Raw genomic sequence first — 13,622 nt, 5'->3', positions numbered from 1 at the left:
CGCCGGGCACCCGCTTTGGACACACCCGGGGCTGGGCAGCAGGAGCCCCGGCTCGGGCACGGGGCGGACTGCAGCTCCCAGCAGCCCCGCGGCCGGGAGGACGGGGAGGGGGTGGGCAGTGCCGCGCGGGGCCTGCTGGGAGTCGTAGTTCTCGCTCTGCCGCGGGGGTTTGGCAGCTGCCGGCTGCCGTGGCGCGCGGGGCCTGCCGGGAGCTGTAGGCGGTGGCGGGAGCAGTGGCTGCAGCGGCTGTGCGCGGGCGGGTCCGCGGTGAGCTGGGACCGCGGGGGGCGAGGGGCTTGGAGCGGGGCCGGGGCCCCGCCGAGCTGGGCCGCCCTGAGCTCGGGTGGGCGCATCGGTGTCCCCAGGCTGTGCCCTGCGGCGGAGGGGCGCGGTGGCCGGCAAGGCCCCGCTCGGGCCGGGCTCTGCACCGTTCTCCCGGCAGCTCGCCCGGGGAGGTGGCTCAGGGCTCCCGAGTCCATGCCTGTGGGGCCCGGAGGTGCCGGTGTCCGTGGCCGGGGAGGCCTGGGGACCCGTGTCCACGCCCGTGGGGTCGGGGATCCCGTGTCCGTGCCCAGGGCAGGTGCTGGGATGGGGCCAGCGCACCGGGCAGTGGGACCGGGATTGCTCCGTCCCCGCAGGGTTCGTCCCGCTCCCGTCCGGCTCTCCCGCGGCCGGGAGCTCTCCCGCCTGTCCGGGGCTCGGCCCCTGCGCTCAATGCAGCCTCTGTTCGCATCTCGGGCTGCTGAAAGGCGCATTGAGAGCCCCGCGGCACAGCCCGTGCCCAGCGCCAGGCCCGGAGCCCCACCACGGCGGTGACGGGCCCTTGGGGACAGCCCTGGGCTGGCAGCTGTGGGCCCCTCCTTGGGGGTGCTGCCGCGGGCTGGGGGTCCTTGCCCTGGGCTGCATGGCCCAGGTGATGATGGGGTGGCTTCCGGCGCATCTGCAGGAGCTCCGTGAGCTGCCACGTCCCCTGCACTGCACAGAGAGAAAGGGCAGGGAGAGGAGCTGCTGATGCCTGGGCACTGCGGGTGGGCACAGCGGGGTGTGGGCTGAAGGCACCCGCACACGAGTCGTGCCCGAGGTTACGCTGTGACCACGGGCAGGGGGACAGCAGGGGCTGCTGTGACTTTAAGGCTGGGCAGGTCGGGGTATTTGTCCCTTGTACCCGGGTGCTTCGCTTCCTGCTCACGCCCTGGCATCCTGTGTGGGTGGAGCTGCCACGTATCTCCCGGTGTCCCTGTGGGGCTGGTTCCCGGGGGCTGTGGGAGCTGGACCGGGCGGGGTGGCCTCAGTGCCACAGAGGACCCTGCTTCCTGCCGGGGCTGTGCAGGGACATTGCTCAGCAGGGCACCTCAGCACAGGTCTCAGGGCTTGGCGTGGCCTCGGCTCCCTGCCTGGGCTGCGGTGGAGCTGGGGCAGGTGGAGGTGCTGAGCAGGCCATGGGCATCTGCCAACACGCCAGGGCTTGCCCCGCTCCGGAGCTGCAGAGCAGGGCTGAAGTGAGGTGAGAAGGGGTTGAGAGTGGCTCCAGCAGCAAAGCAGCCCCTTGCCGTGCTGGCTCTTCCCTGTGTGAGGTGGCGGCAGCTTCTCATGTTGAGGAGAGGGGATGAGGCCCCTCGCTGCTCCCTCATGGCTGTGCTCTGCTTCCCCCAAGCTCCGTGCAGTGCCAGGCTCCAGCTCTCTGATCTGCTTCTTCCCTTCCTCTCACCAGGTTCTCCTGGCCCGCAGTCTGATGCCCGTCCCGCCCTGCGATGAGTCTATGAGCCCCCTCCGGATCAGCGTTGGTGGTCTGCCTGTCCTCGCGTCCATGACCAAGGCTGCTGACCCCCGCTTCCGACTCCGCTGGAGGGCCATCGTGCTGTCGTCAGCCTGCGTGGGGTTTGTGCTGCTGCTCTTCTGCCTGCACCGGTCCTCCCCAGCACGCCATGGTCCGCCCAATCCTCACAACCGGCAGCTCAGCCTGCAGGCAGGGGACCGCTACAATGACACCTACCCACTGTCCCCCCCCCAGAGGAACCCTGAGGGTGTGCGCTACCGCATCGGAGTCATCGCGGATCTGGACACACAGTCCCGGGGCTCTGAGGAGCACACCTGGTTCAGTTACCTGAAGAAGGGCTACCTGGTGCTGTCAGACAGCGGGGACAGCGTCACAGTGGAGTGGGACAAAGACGAGAGCATGCTGCAGTCCCACCTGGCTGAGAAGGGCAGGGGCATGGAGCTCTCCGAGCTGGTTGTCTTCAACGGGAAGCTGTACGCCGTGGATGACCGGACAGGAGTGGTTTATCAGATTGAGGGCAACAAGGTGGTGCCCTGGGTGATCCTCCCAGATGGGGATGGCACAGTGGGGAAAGGTGAGCTCCTCCATCCCGTCCCATCCTGCAGGCACACAACAGTTTGGCTCTTTGAAGCTTTCTGGGGCGGGTGCGCTTTTTGTGTGCCTCGGGGGCAACTCCTGCCTGGGGACCTGCTGGCTGCATGGGGAAAGGCTCTGCCCAGCACTGAGCTGTCTGATGTGGTGTTCAGGGGGGTGAGCCTCAGTCCCATGTCCATGGGCTGCCTGAGCCCCAGCTCATGCTGTTCTCTCCACTGCAGGCTTCAAGGCAGAGTGGCTGGCAGTGAAGGACGAGCACCTCTACGTGGGGGGACTGGGCAAGGAGTGGACCACGACGACAGGGGAGGTGGTGAACGAGAACCCCGAGTGGGTGAAGGTTGTTGGCTACAAGGGCGATGTGGGCCATGAAAACTGGGTGGCAAACTACAACGCGCTGAGGGCTGCAGCAGGCATCCGACCCCCAGGTACTGAGCAAAGCTCCCTCCTGCCATCCCCTGTCCCACACCCTCCAGGGCTGGGGCCTCCCTCCCCATCAATACTGGGACCGCTGTGAGGTTTGAAGGATGATGGAGGCCAAAGCCCTCCCCTTGTCCTCATGGGAACAGAGGAAAAGCCTGCCCAGGGCTTTTCTTCCCTGTCTGGCACAAGCAGCTGGAGGGTGGCTCAGCAGCACTGTGCCTGGCAGCCAGGCCCCAGGGCAGAGGAGGCCGTTGCTGTGGTGCCCCTGTCCCACTCTGGGAGGGACTGGGGGGACTCCTGCATGGGCAGTGGGCAGGAGGAGGTGGAAATGTTCATGGTGGTTGCGTGCATGGGGTTGTGACGTCCTTCGGAGCCCGGCAGGTGCCCCCCGCCATGAGCCGCTGCTCCCTGCTGCAGGTTACCTGATCCATGAGTCGGTGTCCTGGAGCGACACGCTGCAGCGCTGGTTCTTTCTGCCGCGCCGCGCCAGCCACGAGCGCTACAATGAGAAGGCGGACGAGCGGCGCGGCACCAACCTGCTGCTGAGCTCCACGCAGGACTTCGGGGACGTGACGGTGGGACGCGTGGGGGACGTGGTCCCCACTCACGGCTTCTCCTCCTTCAAGTTCATCCCAGACACGGATGACCAGATCATCGTGGCACTGAAGTCGGAAGAGGACAATGGCAAGATCGCCAGCTACATCATGGCCTTCACGCTGGATGGGCGCTTCCTCCTGCCCGAGACCAGGATCGGGAGCGTGAAATACGAGGGCATCGAATTTATTTAACGACTGATGCACTGGACTGGAGGGGCAAGGGGCCACTGCCGGCCGGAGGCAGCCCTGGGCTCAGCAGAGGGACGCCAGGCTCTGCTCCCGGCTCTGTACTTGGCCGTGGCGTCTCCTGTAAAGCATTGCTCTGCTGCAGCAGGCGTGGTGCGAGTGTTTCGGCAGTGGCACCTGGTGGCAAGGGGCTGCCACCACAGGGAGCTGCTAGCCCCAGCCCAGCAGACACGGCCATGGCCCCATGTGCTGGATCCCAGTCAGGCCATTAGTGCCAGCCCCTAACTGTGACAGAAACCCCCTGTGTCTCTGGTTTGCAGGGAAGGAGAAGGTTGAGCCCCAGCTCTGCTACGTTGTCCCACTGTGTGGTGCTCCCGGGGAGGAGGGGGGTGTCCAGCCAGAGTGCTGGGCCTGTGCTGGTACCTGGGGGAGTGGGTCTGGCCCTGCCTTGCAGCCCAGCCACGCTGGCAACCAGTGCTGTGGCCACCCTGCAGGGGAACCTCTGAGCTTTGCCCTCAGCACCTCACCAGGAATGTACTGGAGACAGGGACAAGCGTCCCTATGGGGAGGAGCACTCCTCAAGTCACATTTGCTGGATCCTGACCCTTGTGGGGTCACAGGGTGACAGAGGGGACAGGGCTATACAGGGTGATACAGCCAGGGCAGGAAATGCCCATCCATAGTGTCATGGCCATGGGGATTTCATCAGGCCTTTCCCCAGAAGCCGTTTCACTTCCCTTTTCCTGTTAGCTGGGGAGGTGAGGGCCAGCCCTGGGCACTGTTGCCTGGGGAAGCTCTCATGTGGGAGGGGGCTGTGGTGTGTTCCTCTGCCCAGCACTGAGGGCAGTCAGCAGTTGCGACACTGCCAGTGGCACTAGGGCTTCTGGTGGCCTCAAGCACCACAAACCGGGGCCACTCCTGGCACTGCTGCTCTGGCACATGGGCTCTGCCTCAGGGCGGGGGGAAGCACCAGTGCAGTGGATTCAAGGGACTGATGGGGCCAGCAGTGGCCGTGTGTGCTGTGGGCACAGCCCTGCTCCTTTGCTCCCCAAGGAGGTGCCTGGGCCTGGCCGTGTGTCCCCTCAGACGTGGCTCAGGCTCCAGAGGTGCCTCCAGAGCTGCCGGCTCCGGGAAGAGCCAGGGCCTCAGAGGAGCCACTGGGAGCTGGCAGCCACAGCCAAGCCTGCTCCAAGGGCTGCTGTGCTCGGCACAGGAGAGAGCCGGGAGCACCAGCGCAGCTTCCCCAGGGCCGGCAGCAGCTGGGCAGTGTTTGCAGCTCACCAGCGGCATTGTGAAATCACGGCGGCAGCCAGCGGCCCCCAGGAGGAACTTGCACGGGTCCCGGGGGCCAGAGTGCGGAACGTGGGCATCTGCAGGCGTGGGGCCCCCTTCCCACCCCAGCACTTGGCCTGGCTGAGCCCCAGCGCTGGTTCCCAGCAGCCACCAGCAATGAGCTGGGTTGGTGTTCGGCTCCACGGTGCTGCCTTGGTTTGGCAGGGGCGAGCTGGTGGGGACGGGGCCCTCCCGAGAGCCCAGGCTGGCTGTGACCCCCCCTGTTTACAGCGTCCAGCACCTCAGAGTGGGGTGAGCAGCGCGGCTGGGGCTGGACACGTGTTTTCCTTTAGCCCTGACTGTGACTCAGCCGCTGGGCTTGAGCGGCTGCGCTCCCTCTGCTGCTGCCCTGGGCACTGCCTGCCCCAGCATCACGGGCAAAGCCGGCCCCAGCCTGGGCACATGGCCTCTGGGGCTGTGTGACGAGCCCAGGGCACCAGGTGCCAACTGGCCATGGGCCACCTTGGCTGCTTCACCTTTGTCTGCACTTCGCTCCTGGCCTCGCTCATCCTCCTGACCTGGGGCTGGCAACTGCAGCACCCATCTGGTTCCCTGGGGCAGCTCCTGTCCTGGGGACTCCTTCTTGTTCCGCCAGGCCAGGACCTCTGCACCTCATGGGAAGTGGGGCCTCCCCACACTGTCCCCCTGTGTCCCCAGACCCTCCCACTTTCTGCCCTGCCTGCCCGTGCTCCCTAGGCCCTCAGAGCAGCACCAGGGCCTGCAGCGGGGCAGGCAGGGCTCCTGGTGACTGGGAGCACCTGCAGACCCTGTGCCCCACAGGGACGCTGGGGACGTGGGGTCCATCCAACATCGCAGTGCCGTGAAGCTGTCGCCTCCCACAGGTTCCCTGCAGGCTCAGGCAGGGCTTGCCCTGGGTTCGGCTGCCCGTGGTTCTGCTGTTTCTGATCCCAGAGGCAAGCAGCTCTGGCACCTCCCTCACACATGAGCACCCATGGCCAGGCAGCTCTGCGGCGAGTGGCTGGCTCAGCAGCAGGGTCTGTGGCCAGGGTGGTGGCTCGCTCTGCTGTGTGTGCCAGCGGCACCCGGCTCCGTGGGGTCAGACGCCGTGTCCTTGCCCAGAGCCAGAGCAGGGCCAAAGGCACCGCTGAAGCGCTGCAGCATCCCCATGCAGTGCTGGGCACAGGTCTGGTGATGCTGGCAGCACCCCGGTGCAGTGACAGGCTCACAGTGCACTGGTTTCGCTGGGGCTGTGTTGATTCTTCCTGCAGTAGTTTGCATGGGGCCATTTTTGAGGTTTGTGCCGGTAATGGTGTCAGTAACACAGGGATGTTTTTATTATCACTGAGCAGCACTTGCACAGCATCAAGGCCTTTTCCACCTCCTGCCATCCCACCACTGGGCAGGCTGGGAGTGCACAGGGATTTGGGGGGACACAGCTGGGACAGCTGACCCCAACTGACCCCAGGGATATCCCAGACCATGGGACATCATCCTCAGCATATGAAGCCTGAGAAGAACGAGGGGGTGATGCTTGGAATGATGGTATTTGTCTTCCCAAGTCACTGACGTACGATGGAGGGATGGGTGGGGGATAGTTGGACACCTGCCCGCGATGGGAAGTGGTGGATGAACCCCCCCGTTTCCTTCGCTTGCGCATGGCTTCTGCTTTATCTATTAAACCACCTTTGTCTCAACCTTTCTCACTTTTACCCTTCTGCTTCTCTCCCCATCGCACCGAGCAGCCCTGGGGGGTTCTGGTGCGGCCGGGGCTGTACCGCGACGTGCAACAGGTTCTGGGATAAGGTGGGGTTGGGGCTGCGGCCCGTGGAGGGGAGGGAGGGCGAGGGGAAGCAGGCGCGGAGAACGCGCTTCGGCACCCCCAGAATCGCTGCCTTCCCCCTGCTCCGCTCGGCGCAGGCCGGGAGCCGGAGCTGCGAACCGGGGCGGGCGGGGGCCGGGCCGGGGGAGGCGATGGCGGAGCCGCAGCGTGCGGAGGGGCGGGAGCAGCCGGGCTGGCCCTGCGCCATGCAGAGGAGGAGCAGCGAATCTCCGGGGCACGTTAAAAAGCGAGGCTGAGCGGCAGCCGGGGAAGGAAGAAAACAGCTCCATAGAAGGCAGCGGAGCAGCGGCCACAGCAGCGCCCGCAACGCCGCGGCTGCCGGCCCCAAACTTTGTGGCGGCGGCTCGGGCGGGCCCGGCGGTGGATGCGGGTTTCTCGGCCGGGTCGCTGAGCCTGCAGCCCCGCCGCACCATGCCCGCCGCGCTGCCCAGCCTGCTGGCCTGGCTGCTCGTGCTGCTGCTCGGCAGGGCCCGCCCGGCCGACGCCTGCAGCTGCTCGCCCATCCACCCGCAACAGGCCTTCTGCAACGCGGACGTAGGTGAGCGCCGCCCGCCGAGCCCCGCGCTTTGTCCCCCTCGGGGCCCCGCAGCCCCGAGCCCCGGCCCGGCCCGCGCCAACTTCGCGGCTGGGGAAGGGAGGGGAAGTTGGCGCGGAGCGGCCGCGCTCGGCGGGCGGGAAGGAGCGGGCGGGAGCGGGCAGAGCCTCCCCGGGCCCGGCACCTGCCCGCAGCCCCGCAGCTGTTGGCGGCGGGAGCCGGGCGCGGGCCTCCCGCTCCTGTGTCCGTTCCCTCCGCGCCGCCCCGCGGGAGCCGTCGCCCCCGCGCCCGGCATCGGGTCCCCGGGCGGTGCGGGAGGCGCCGGGGCTGGGCCGCGCTGCGCGGCTTCGGTGGCCCGGGGAGCCCCGGCCTCCACCAAGTCGGATCGCGCCGCGGTGGGACGTGGCAGCGCGGGGAGCCGCCGGGGCCCGGCACCGGCCCGGCAGAGCCAGCGCCGGGCTCGGTCACCTCCCGTCTGCGCCTTATTTCCAGGCATTTCCTCTCCCCCGTTCCACTTTGTTCGGCTTGGATGCTGCTGAAAGGGAGGGCTTGGCAGCGCCGGGATCTGGATTCCTCCTTCTATGAATAATGCCCTGATTGGATTTTAACGTATTGAACAAACAGAGCAGCCCCAGCTCCCGACGCGCTCCTTTGCGGGGCCGTTCCCAGGCTCAGCTTGAGAGGTAACATTCCCAAGCACTGAGGCAGCCTCAGCCTCTGGACGGCCCTGCCCTGTCCCCTGCTCATCCCGCCAGGATCCTCCTGACAGATTCCCAGGCTGCGCTCGCTCCTTGAGACCCCGTTACTGCTGCTTTCCCTTCACAGCAGCTGCTGCCCCGTGTGCCTGCTTCTGCCTGGCCGTGCTGCCACCACAGAGCCTGTCGGGCGTGGGGAGCTTTCCAGGCAAAATGGAGCACTGGGTTTTAGAGCCGGTGTCTCTGTGCCGGCGGGTCCCTGGGAGCGTGGCTGCAGCTTCCAGTCAGTATCAGTGCTCTGGGCACTTGTGACTCAGGCCTGGCCCTGGGTGCTGGCTCAGCCGTGACTCAGCTGCTGAGTCACCGTCTGTCTTGGTGGCCCTGCGGTGTCTTGCTGTGCCCCGGAAGGGTGTAGTGCCCAGGCTGGTGCCTGGTTGCGTTGTCCCGCTGCCCTGGCTGGTGTCTGTTATGTGGGTGCCCGGAGCTCGTCCCGCTGTGGCAGCTTCGTCCTGGCTCCCAGCTTGAGTCCTGTCTGTGGTTCGTCTGGACCAGCCTTGCCTTGTTTGAGCCCACGAAGGGAAGGGGCTGGGCTTGGGGGAGCAGGGTTCATCCTGGATGAGCTCCCCACCCTCTTCCCCATGCAACAGGGATCCATCTCCTGCAGCCTGTGATCCTTGGCCTTCTTGCTGCTTCTCATCTGGGTGCGCAGCCAGCTCCCTCCCTGAGGGTGTGTGGAGCCCAGGGACAGCCTGGGGTGTCGGACCCCTTCCTGATTGTTACAGATGGAGCAGCCCGTGTCCAGGCTGGCCCCTGTTAGGGATGTGGTGGTGGATGCGACTCTGCATTGGGCTGGGTGTCACTGAAGGGCTCTGGGTTGTGTCACTGGAGCTGGTGCATTGCAACAAGTGACCTGTCCTGCCTGCACTTGTGCTTCCTGGCCCATGGGTTGGGCAGTGGGGCTGCTCCCTGCAGTGCTGGAGATGCTCAGCTGCCAGGTGAGGATGTGGCCAGGCCAGGGCCACAGCACAAGACCCAGCTTCTACCTGGTCTCCTCTGGAGCAGCATGAGGATGAGGGGTTGCAGGAGGTGATGCTCTGGGCATGGCTGTGGCTTTGGCTTTGTGTGGCGGTGGCAGCCCCAGGACAGGTCAATGGGGCAGTGGAGAGCAGGGGCTCCACGGATGCAGCCCTGGCAGCCCTGCACCGATCCCAGTGCTTGATTCTGGGGACGGGGCACAGGGAGAGTGGTGGCAGGGACCATGCAGCAGAGGGGGGTTGGGGGCAGCGGTGGAGCCGGTCCCTGCCGAGGGGCTGCCCCCAGGAGCTGCTGGTGTCAGTGTCGCCCGCGGCATGGAGGGGCCGTGGGCTGACGCCAGGGCCGTCGCTGATTGGGTCCCATCCCACTCCCGTCAGAGGCCGGGATGACGCAGGCGGCCGTGGCAGCGCAGGCTGTGGCTCCCGCGCGGGCTGAGCAGGGCCTGGTCCTGGTGCTGGCATTGCCCTCCCCACGGTGCTGCCGTCGCTCTCCCCTGGCACTGCCATGCACCGGGGCAGCCCCAGCCTCCACCACCCTGCATCGCTCCAGCCCCCTCATCCCCACAGGGTCCCCTGCTCTGCTGGTGGTGGGTGCCCAGTGGGGCCGGGCAATGCTGGGCAGGCAGCGGGCAGTGCTGGCACTGGCAGCCATCCCCTCCACTCAGCTGGCTGCCAGCAGCCCCGGAGAAGGGAGCTTTGTTCCCTGCCCATTCAGCTCAGCAGAGGCCCCTGCAAGAGGGGGATAAATAAACCCATGGGTTTATGGCACTGGGTGATGCTGTTTGCCCCCAGCTTTGCTCCCAGAGCTGCACTGCAGCCCTCGTCTGTCCCTGCTCATCATGCACTCGTTGCCCACCCAGGGGCAGTGTTGTGGGGTCTGCTGGGAACCTTCCCTGTGGCCCATTTCATAGAGGGTCTGAGCACCTGTGGCTGTGCAGGCCAGTGGCAGGTGATGTGGCCAATGACATTGGTTTTCGGTGAGGTCCACTACTGGTTTCTGGGCACTGGGGGTTTCCTCCATCCCTTGGCCCTGCCTCCTGGTCGCAGGGATCCCAGCTGGGCTCTCCTCAGGGGCTCCCATCTGCGAGCCCTGCGGATCGCCCTGCTCATGCTGCGGCTCCTGGCTGGCACAGAGCAGCTTGGCTGAGCTGCTGGGGTCTTGGCGGGGAAAGCGCAGCGCAGGCGTCCCCTCCACAAAGCCGCTCTGTTCAGAACAAATCCGCCCAGAATTGGGCTGCATTTTTGTCAAATGATTCATCAGCACGTGAATGGAACAGGCTGGAGCCCACTGAACCAGTAACCGTTCCCCGCGCCGGGAGCAGCAGGGCTGGAGTTGCTGTGCGGCCTCCCGGCTCCATTGCACCCGGGTCCTGCCGCAGACATGGAGCCGTGGAGGACCGGGGGCTGAGGCAGGCACTGGGTGAGGGCTGAGGTGCAGGCAGAGGAGCAGGCGCAGGTCTGGGGGCAGGCAGTGTGTGCCGAGGGGAGCTGCTCCAGCCTGGGGCAGGGACCGGGGCAGAGATGTGCCCTGCTGCAGGCAGGGATGCAGGGGCTGCCCGTTCGGCTGAGGTATTGCCAGCGTGCCCGAGGCCCATCCGCAGGGATGGGAGCTTGGCTGGCAAAGCCGTCAGTGCAGCACCGGTACCCACAGGCGCTGAGTCTGCCCGTCCCGCACCGAGCCGGTTCTCACATTAACCCAGAGTGGCTGGTTTAGGAGGTGGCTTCTGGGCCCCTGCACATGCTGGTGGCCACCTTCTCCTTTCCACAGCGAGCTCAGTTGGCACTTACAGTGCCCAAGTGGGGCTGTGCCCTCCTGACCTTTAGCTGAAATAGCCCATCCACGTTCCCCTGTGCCCATGGTATTTATAGACCACGGTCAGGTTCCCTCTCCGTGCTGTGCTGCTGGTGCTGCACCCTGCGTGTCCCCAGCTGCTCCCCCCCACCATGGAGTGGGGAACACATCATGGGTCGGCGCTGCTGCCCCGGCCAAAGCGTGGCTCCCCATTCGCTACCCCACCTGCGCATGGAGCAGGGCTGGCAGGGCGCTGGGGTGGCCTGAGGGATGGGGAGATGTCTCCCATGGGATGGTGGAACCCTCAGCAGTGCAGGGAGCCCTGCAGCCGGGCCCCTGAGCAGGAGCTGTGGCCCTGGGGCTGCCGCTGTCCCCTGCACCATCGGTGTGCCCGGTGCTGCCTGGGGCCACCGGGAGCCCCACTTCCCACACTGGTGGAAGGAGCCAGGCAGGGCTGGGAGCCACAGGGCCCAGCGCAGGGGGCCAGGCCACCACATGCAGCACCAAACCAGCTGCTGCGTCCCGAGCCGGTGAGTAAGGGTGAGCTGGCTGCTGCCTGCCCTGCAGGTCACTGCCACGTGCCAAGCACTCACATGCAGGTTCCCATATCCCTGGGCTGTGCTGGCAGCCTGACCGTGGGGACTGGCTCCAGGGTGCCGTGGCCTCACTGCCTCTGGGGCACTTGACCTTGCCCGGTGGCACTGAGCACTGGGACTGCCCCTGGGCCACACAGAGCCAGGAGGGCTCTTGCCTTTGGCCGGGACCTGGCTGCCTGCCCTCACTGGGCTGTATTTTCCCACTGCCTCAGCTCTCAGTGTCCCTGGGTTATCTCTGTAGGCAGACGAGGGCAGGAAGTGGCACTGGCGGATGCAGTTCCTGCACCTGCCCAGTGCGGGGCTGGCACGGAGCTGCAGCCAGAGCATCACCTTGGTGGCTCAGGGACCCCTCTGTGCTGGGGTGGGGACCCCGGGAAGAGTTGCCTGGGCAGTGCTGGTGCCTGTGCTGGCTATGGCAAACAGCCAGGATGGTGCCTTGGGGATGTGGCTCCCACCTCCCTCCACACCCAAAGGTAACTCTCCAAGTAGCTCCCTCAGCCCTTTTCTGCTCCAGTCTGGCCAGGCCATGCAGGCGTTTGGCTGGGGCCCTCATCAGAGACAGGTTTAGTTACTGACTGTGGGACAAATACAGTGGAGCTCCAGGACACTGCTGGCAGGCTTTAGCTGCCCTGGTGCCGTCTGTGTGACAGGCGTGAGCCCGGGCAGGGCCAGCCTGAACCCTTGGGTCCAGCAGCAGCTGAGCAGAGCTCGGGACAGCACCTGCCAAGGGTGACGGGATGACACTGGGGTGACCTTTCCTTATCACCCACTGTGAGGGTGCTGCTGCAGCGCCGCCCAGCACCATCCCCTGTGTGCCAGAGCCCTGGCCGGCTGGGGACAGCACGTGGCAGCAGCTCTGCGGGGGGGCAGCAGCGCTGGCTGCGAGAGTGGGAGCTGTGGCCACCCCTGCTGACCCCAGCACTTCTCCACTGCAGTGATCCGAGCAAAGGCCGTGTCTGCCAAAGAGGTGGATTCAGGGAATGACATATACGGGAATCCGATCAAGCGAATCCAGTATGAGATCAAGCAGATCAAGGTAAGGGGACGCACCGGGGCAGGAGGCGGGGGGACAGGGCAGCCTCCATGGCAGCCATTCACTCCTGCACCTTCTCTGCAGATGTTCAAGGGCCCTGACAAGGACATAGAGTTCATCTACACGGCCCCATCCACCGCCGTGTGCGGCCGGCTGCTGGACACCGGCGGGAAAAAGGAATATCTCATTGCAGGTGGGTGGCCGCAGGGAGGGCTCTGGGGGAAACTGGTGCCAGTGGTGGCCCTGTGGCCTCCTGGGACACCCGTGACATGTGCAAGGCCCCCCCTTCCTTCTGCTGCCACCACCAGCCCTGCCGGGCAAAGCTCCAGCACCCTGAGTCAGCACCAGGGAGCCTGGGGGGACACTGAGCTGCCTCTGGCCTCTCCACAGGCAAGTCAGAGGGCAATGGCAAGATGCACATCACGCTCTGTGACTTGGTCTCCACCTGGGACTCACTGAGCCCAACCCAGAAGAAGAGCCTAAACCAGCGGTACCAGATGGGCTGCGAATGCAAGGTGAGCAGCGGGGCTGCCCCGGGCTGGGCAGGGGCGCAGCCATAGGAGGCTCTCCCTGTCCTTCAAGGATGATGCTGTGCAGGGAGCTGGGGGACACAGGAAGGGCGTTCCAGTCTCTGGCTCTCTCCAGCTGGGAACTGGGGCCCACACTCAGGGGTTCCCTCAGTCCTCGCACATCAGGGTCACATCCCCAACATGCCATGCAGGGAAGGGGCAGCATGGCACCACTGGTCCAGAACTGGGGGCGAGTGAAGCGGAGTCATGCTGCTTCCCCGTGTCCCGTCCCACCCTAGTGTCCCCCCTCGGGTGGTCAGTGGTGGTCTCTGTTCCGCACAGATCTCGCGCTGTCTCTCCATCCCCTGCTTCGTCTCCTCCTCGGACGAGTGTCTCTGGACAGACTGGGCGATGGAGAAGAACAACGTGGATGGGCGGCAGGCGAAGCACTACGCTTGCATCAAGAGGAGTGACGGCTCATGTGCCTGGTACCGCGGCATGGCACCCCCCAAGCAAGAGTTTCTTGACATTGAGGACCCCTAAAGCCAAACAAGCGCATTCCAGTAGCCAGTAGAAAAAACCTGCGAGATATTAGACTGGTCCATGCTGATATCAGTCCCTGGAGACAGCATGAAAACCCACTCGGCCACGGTGGTCCTGGGGCTGCAGTGGCTGCCATGGGCATGCATGGGGGCAGGGACAGGGACCTGCTCTGTGGCAGG

At 65.8% G+C, this 13,622-nt stretch overlaps 2 protein-coding genes across 3 annotated transcripts; both read left to right on the top strand.

The window, feature by feature from the left end:
• Window positions 1-167: 167 nt before the first annotated feature.
• On the top strand, window positions 168-3,881 carry CANT1 (calcium activated nucleotidase 1). 2 transcript variants are annotated; one of them, XM_061376902.1, is made up of 4 exons: window positions 168-267; window positions 1,712-2,351; window positions 2,593-2,796; window positions 3,209-3,881. In XM_061376902.1, the coding sequence occupies exons 2-4, from the start codon at window positions 1,733-1,735 to the stop codon at window positions 3,577-3,579; spliced, it is 1,194 nt and encodes a 397-aa protein (XP_061232886.1). In that variant the 5' UTR covers window positions 168-267; window positions 1,712-1,732; the 3' UTR covers window positions 3,580-3,881. The 2 variants fall into 2 exon arrangements, with proteins under 2 accessions (XP_061232886.1, XP_061232885.1); XM_061376901.1 differs by lacking the exon at window positions 168-267 and having other exon boundaries at window positions 1,305-2,351.
• Window positions 3,882-6,874: 2,993 nt separating this feature from the next.
• TIMP2 (TIMP metallopeptidase inhibitor 2) lies at window positions 6,875-13,494 on the top strand. The gene is made up of 5 exons (XM_061377461.1): window positions 6,875-7,244; window positions 12,294-12,394; window positions 12,476-12,584; window positions 12,782-12,906; window positions 13,243-13,494. Exons 1-5 carry the CDS (start codon window positions 7,118-7,120, stop codon window positions 13,441-13,443), a joined length of 663 nt encoding a protein of 220 aa, XP_061233445.1. The 5' UTR covers window positions 6,875-7,117; the 3' UTR covers window positions 13,444-13,494.
• The last annotated feature ends 128 nt before the right edge of the window (window positions 13,495-13,622 follow it).

The sequence above is a fragment of the Neopsephotus bourkii genome, unplaced genomic scaffold (assembly GCF_033783945.1).
Source record: "Neopsephotus bourkii isolate Nb327-2 ecotype Australia unplaced genomic scaffold, CSIRO-AGI_Nbou_v1 NB_1749, whole genome shotgun sequence".
In the NCBI taxonomy this organism is placed as follows: Eukaryota; Metazoa; Chordata; class Aves; order Psittaciformes; family Psittacidae; genus Neopsephotus; species Neopsephotus bourkii.
Note: the sequence above shows the minus strand (reverse complement) of the source record. Positions and strands in the feature narration are given on the sequence as shown.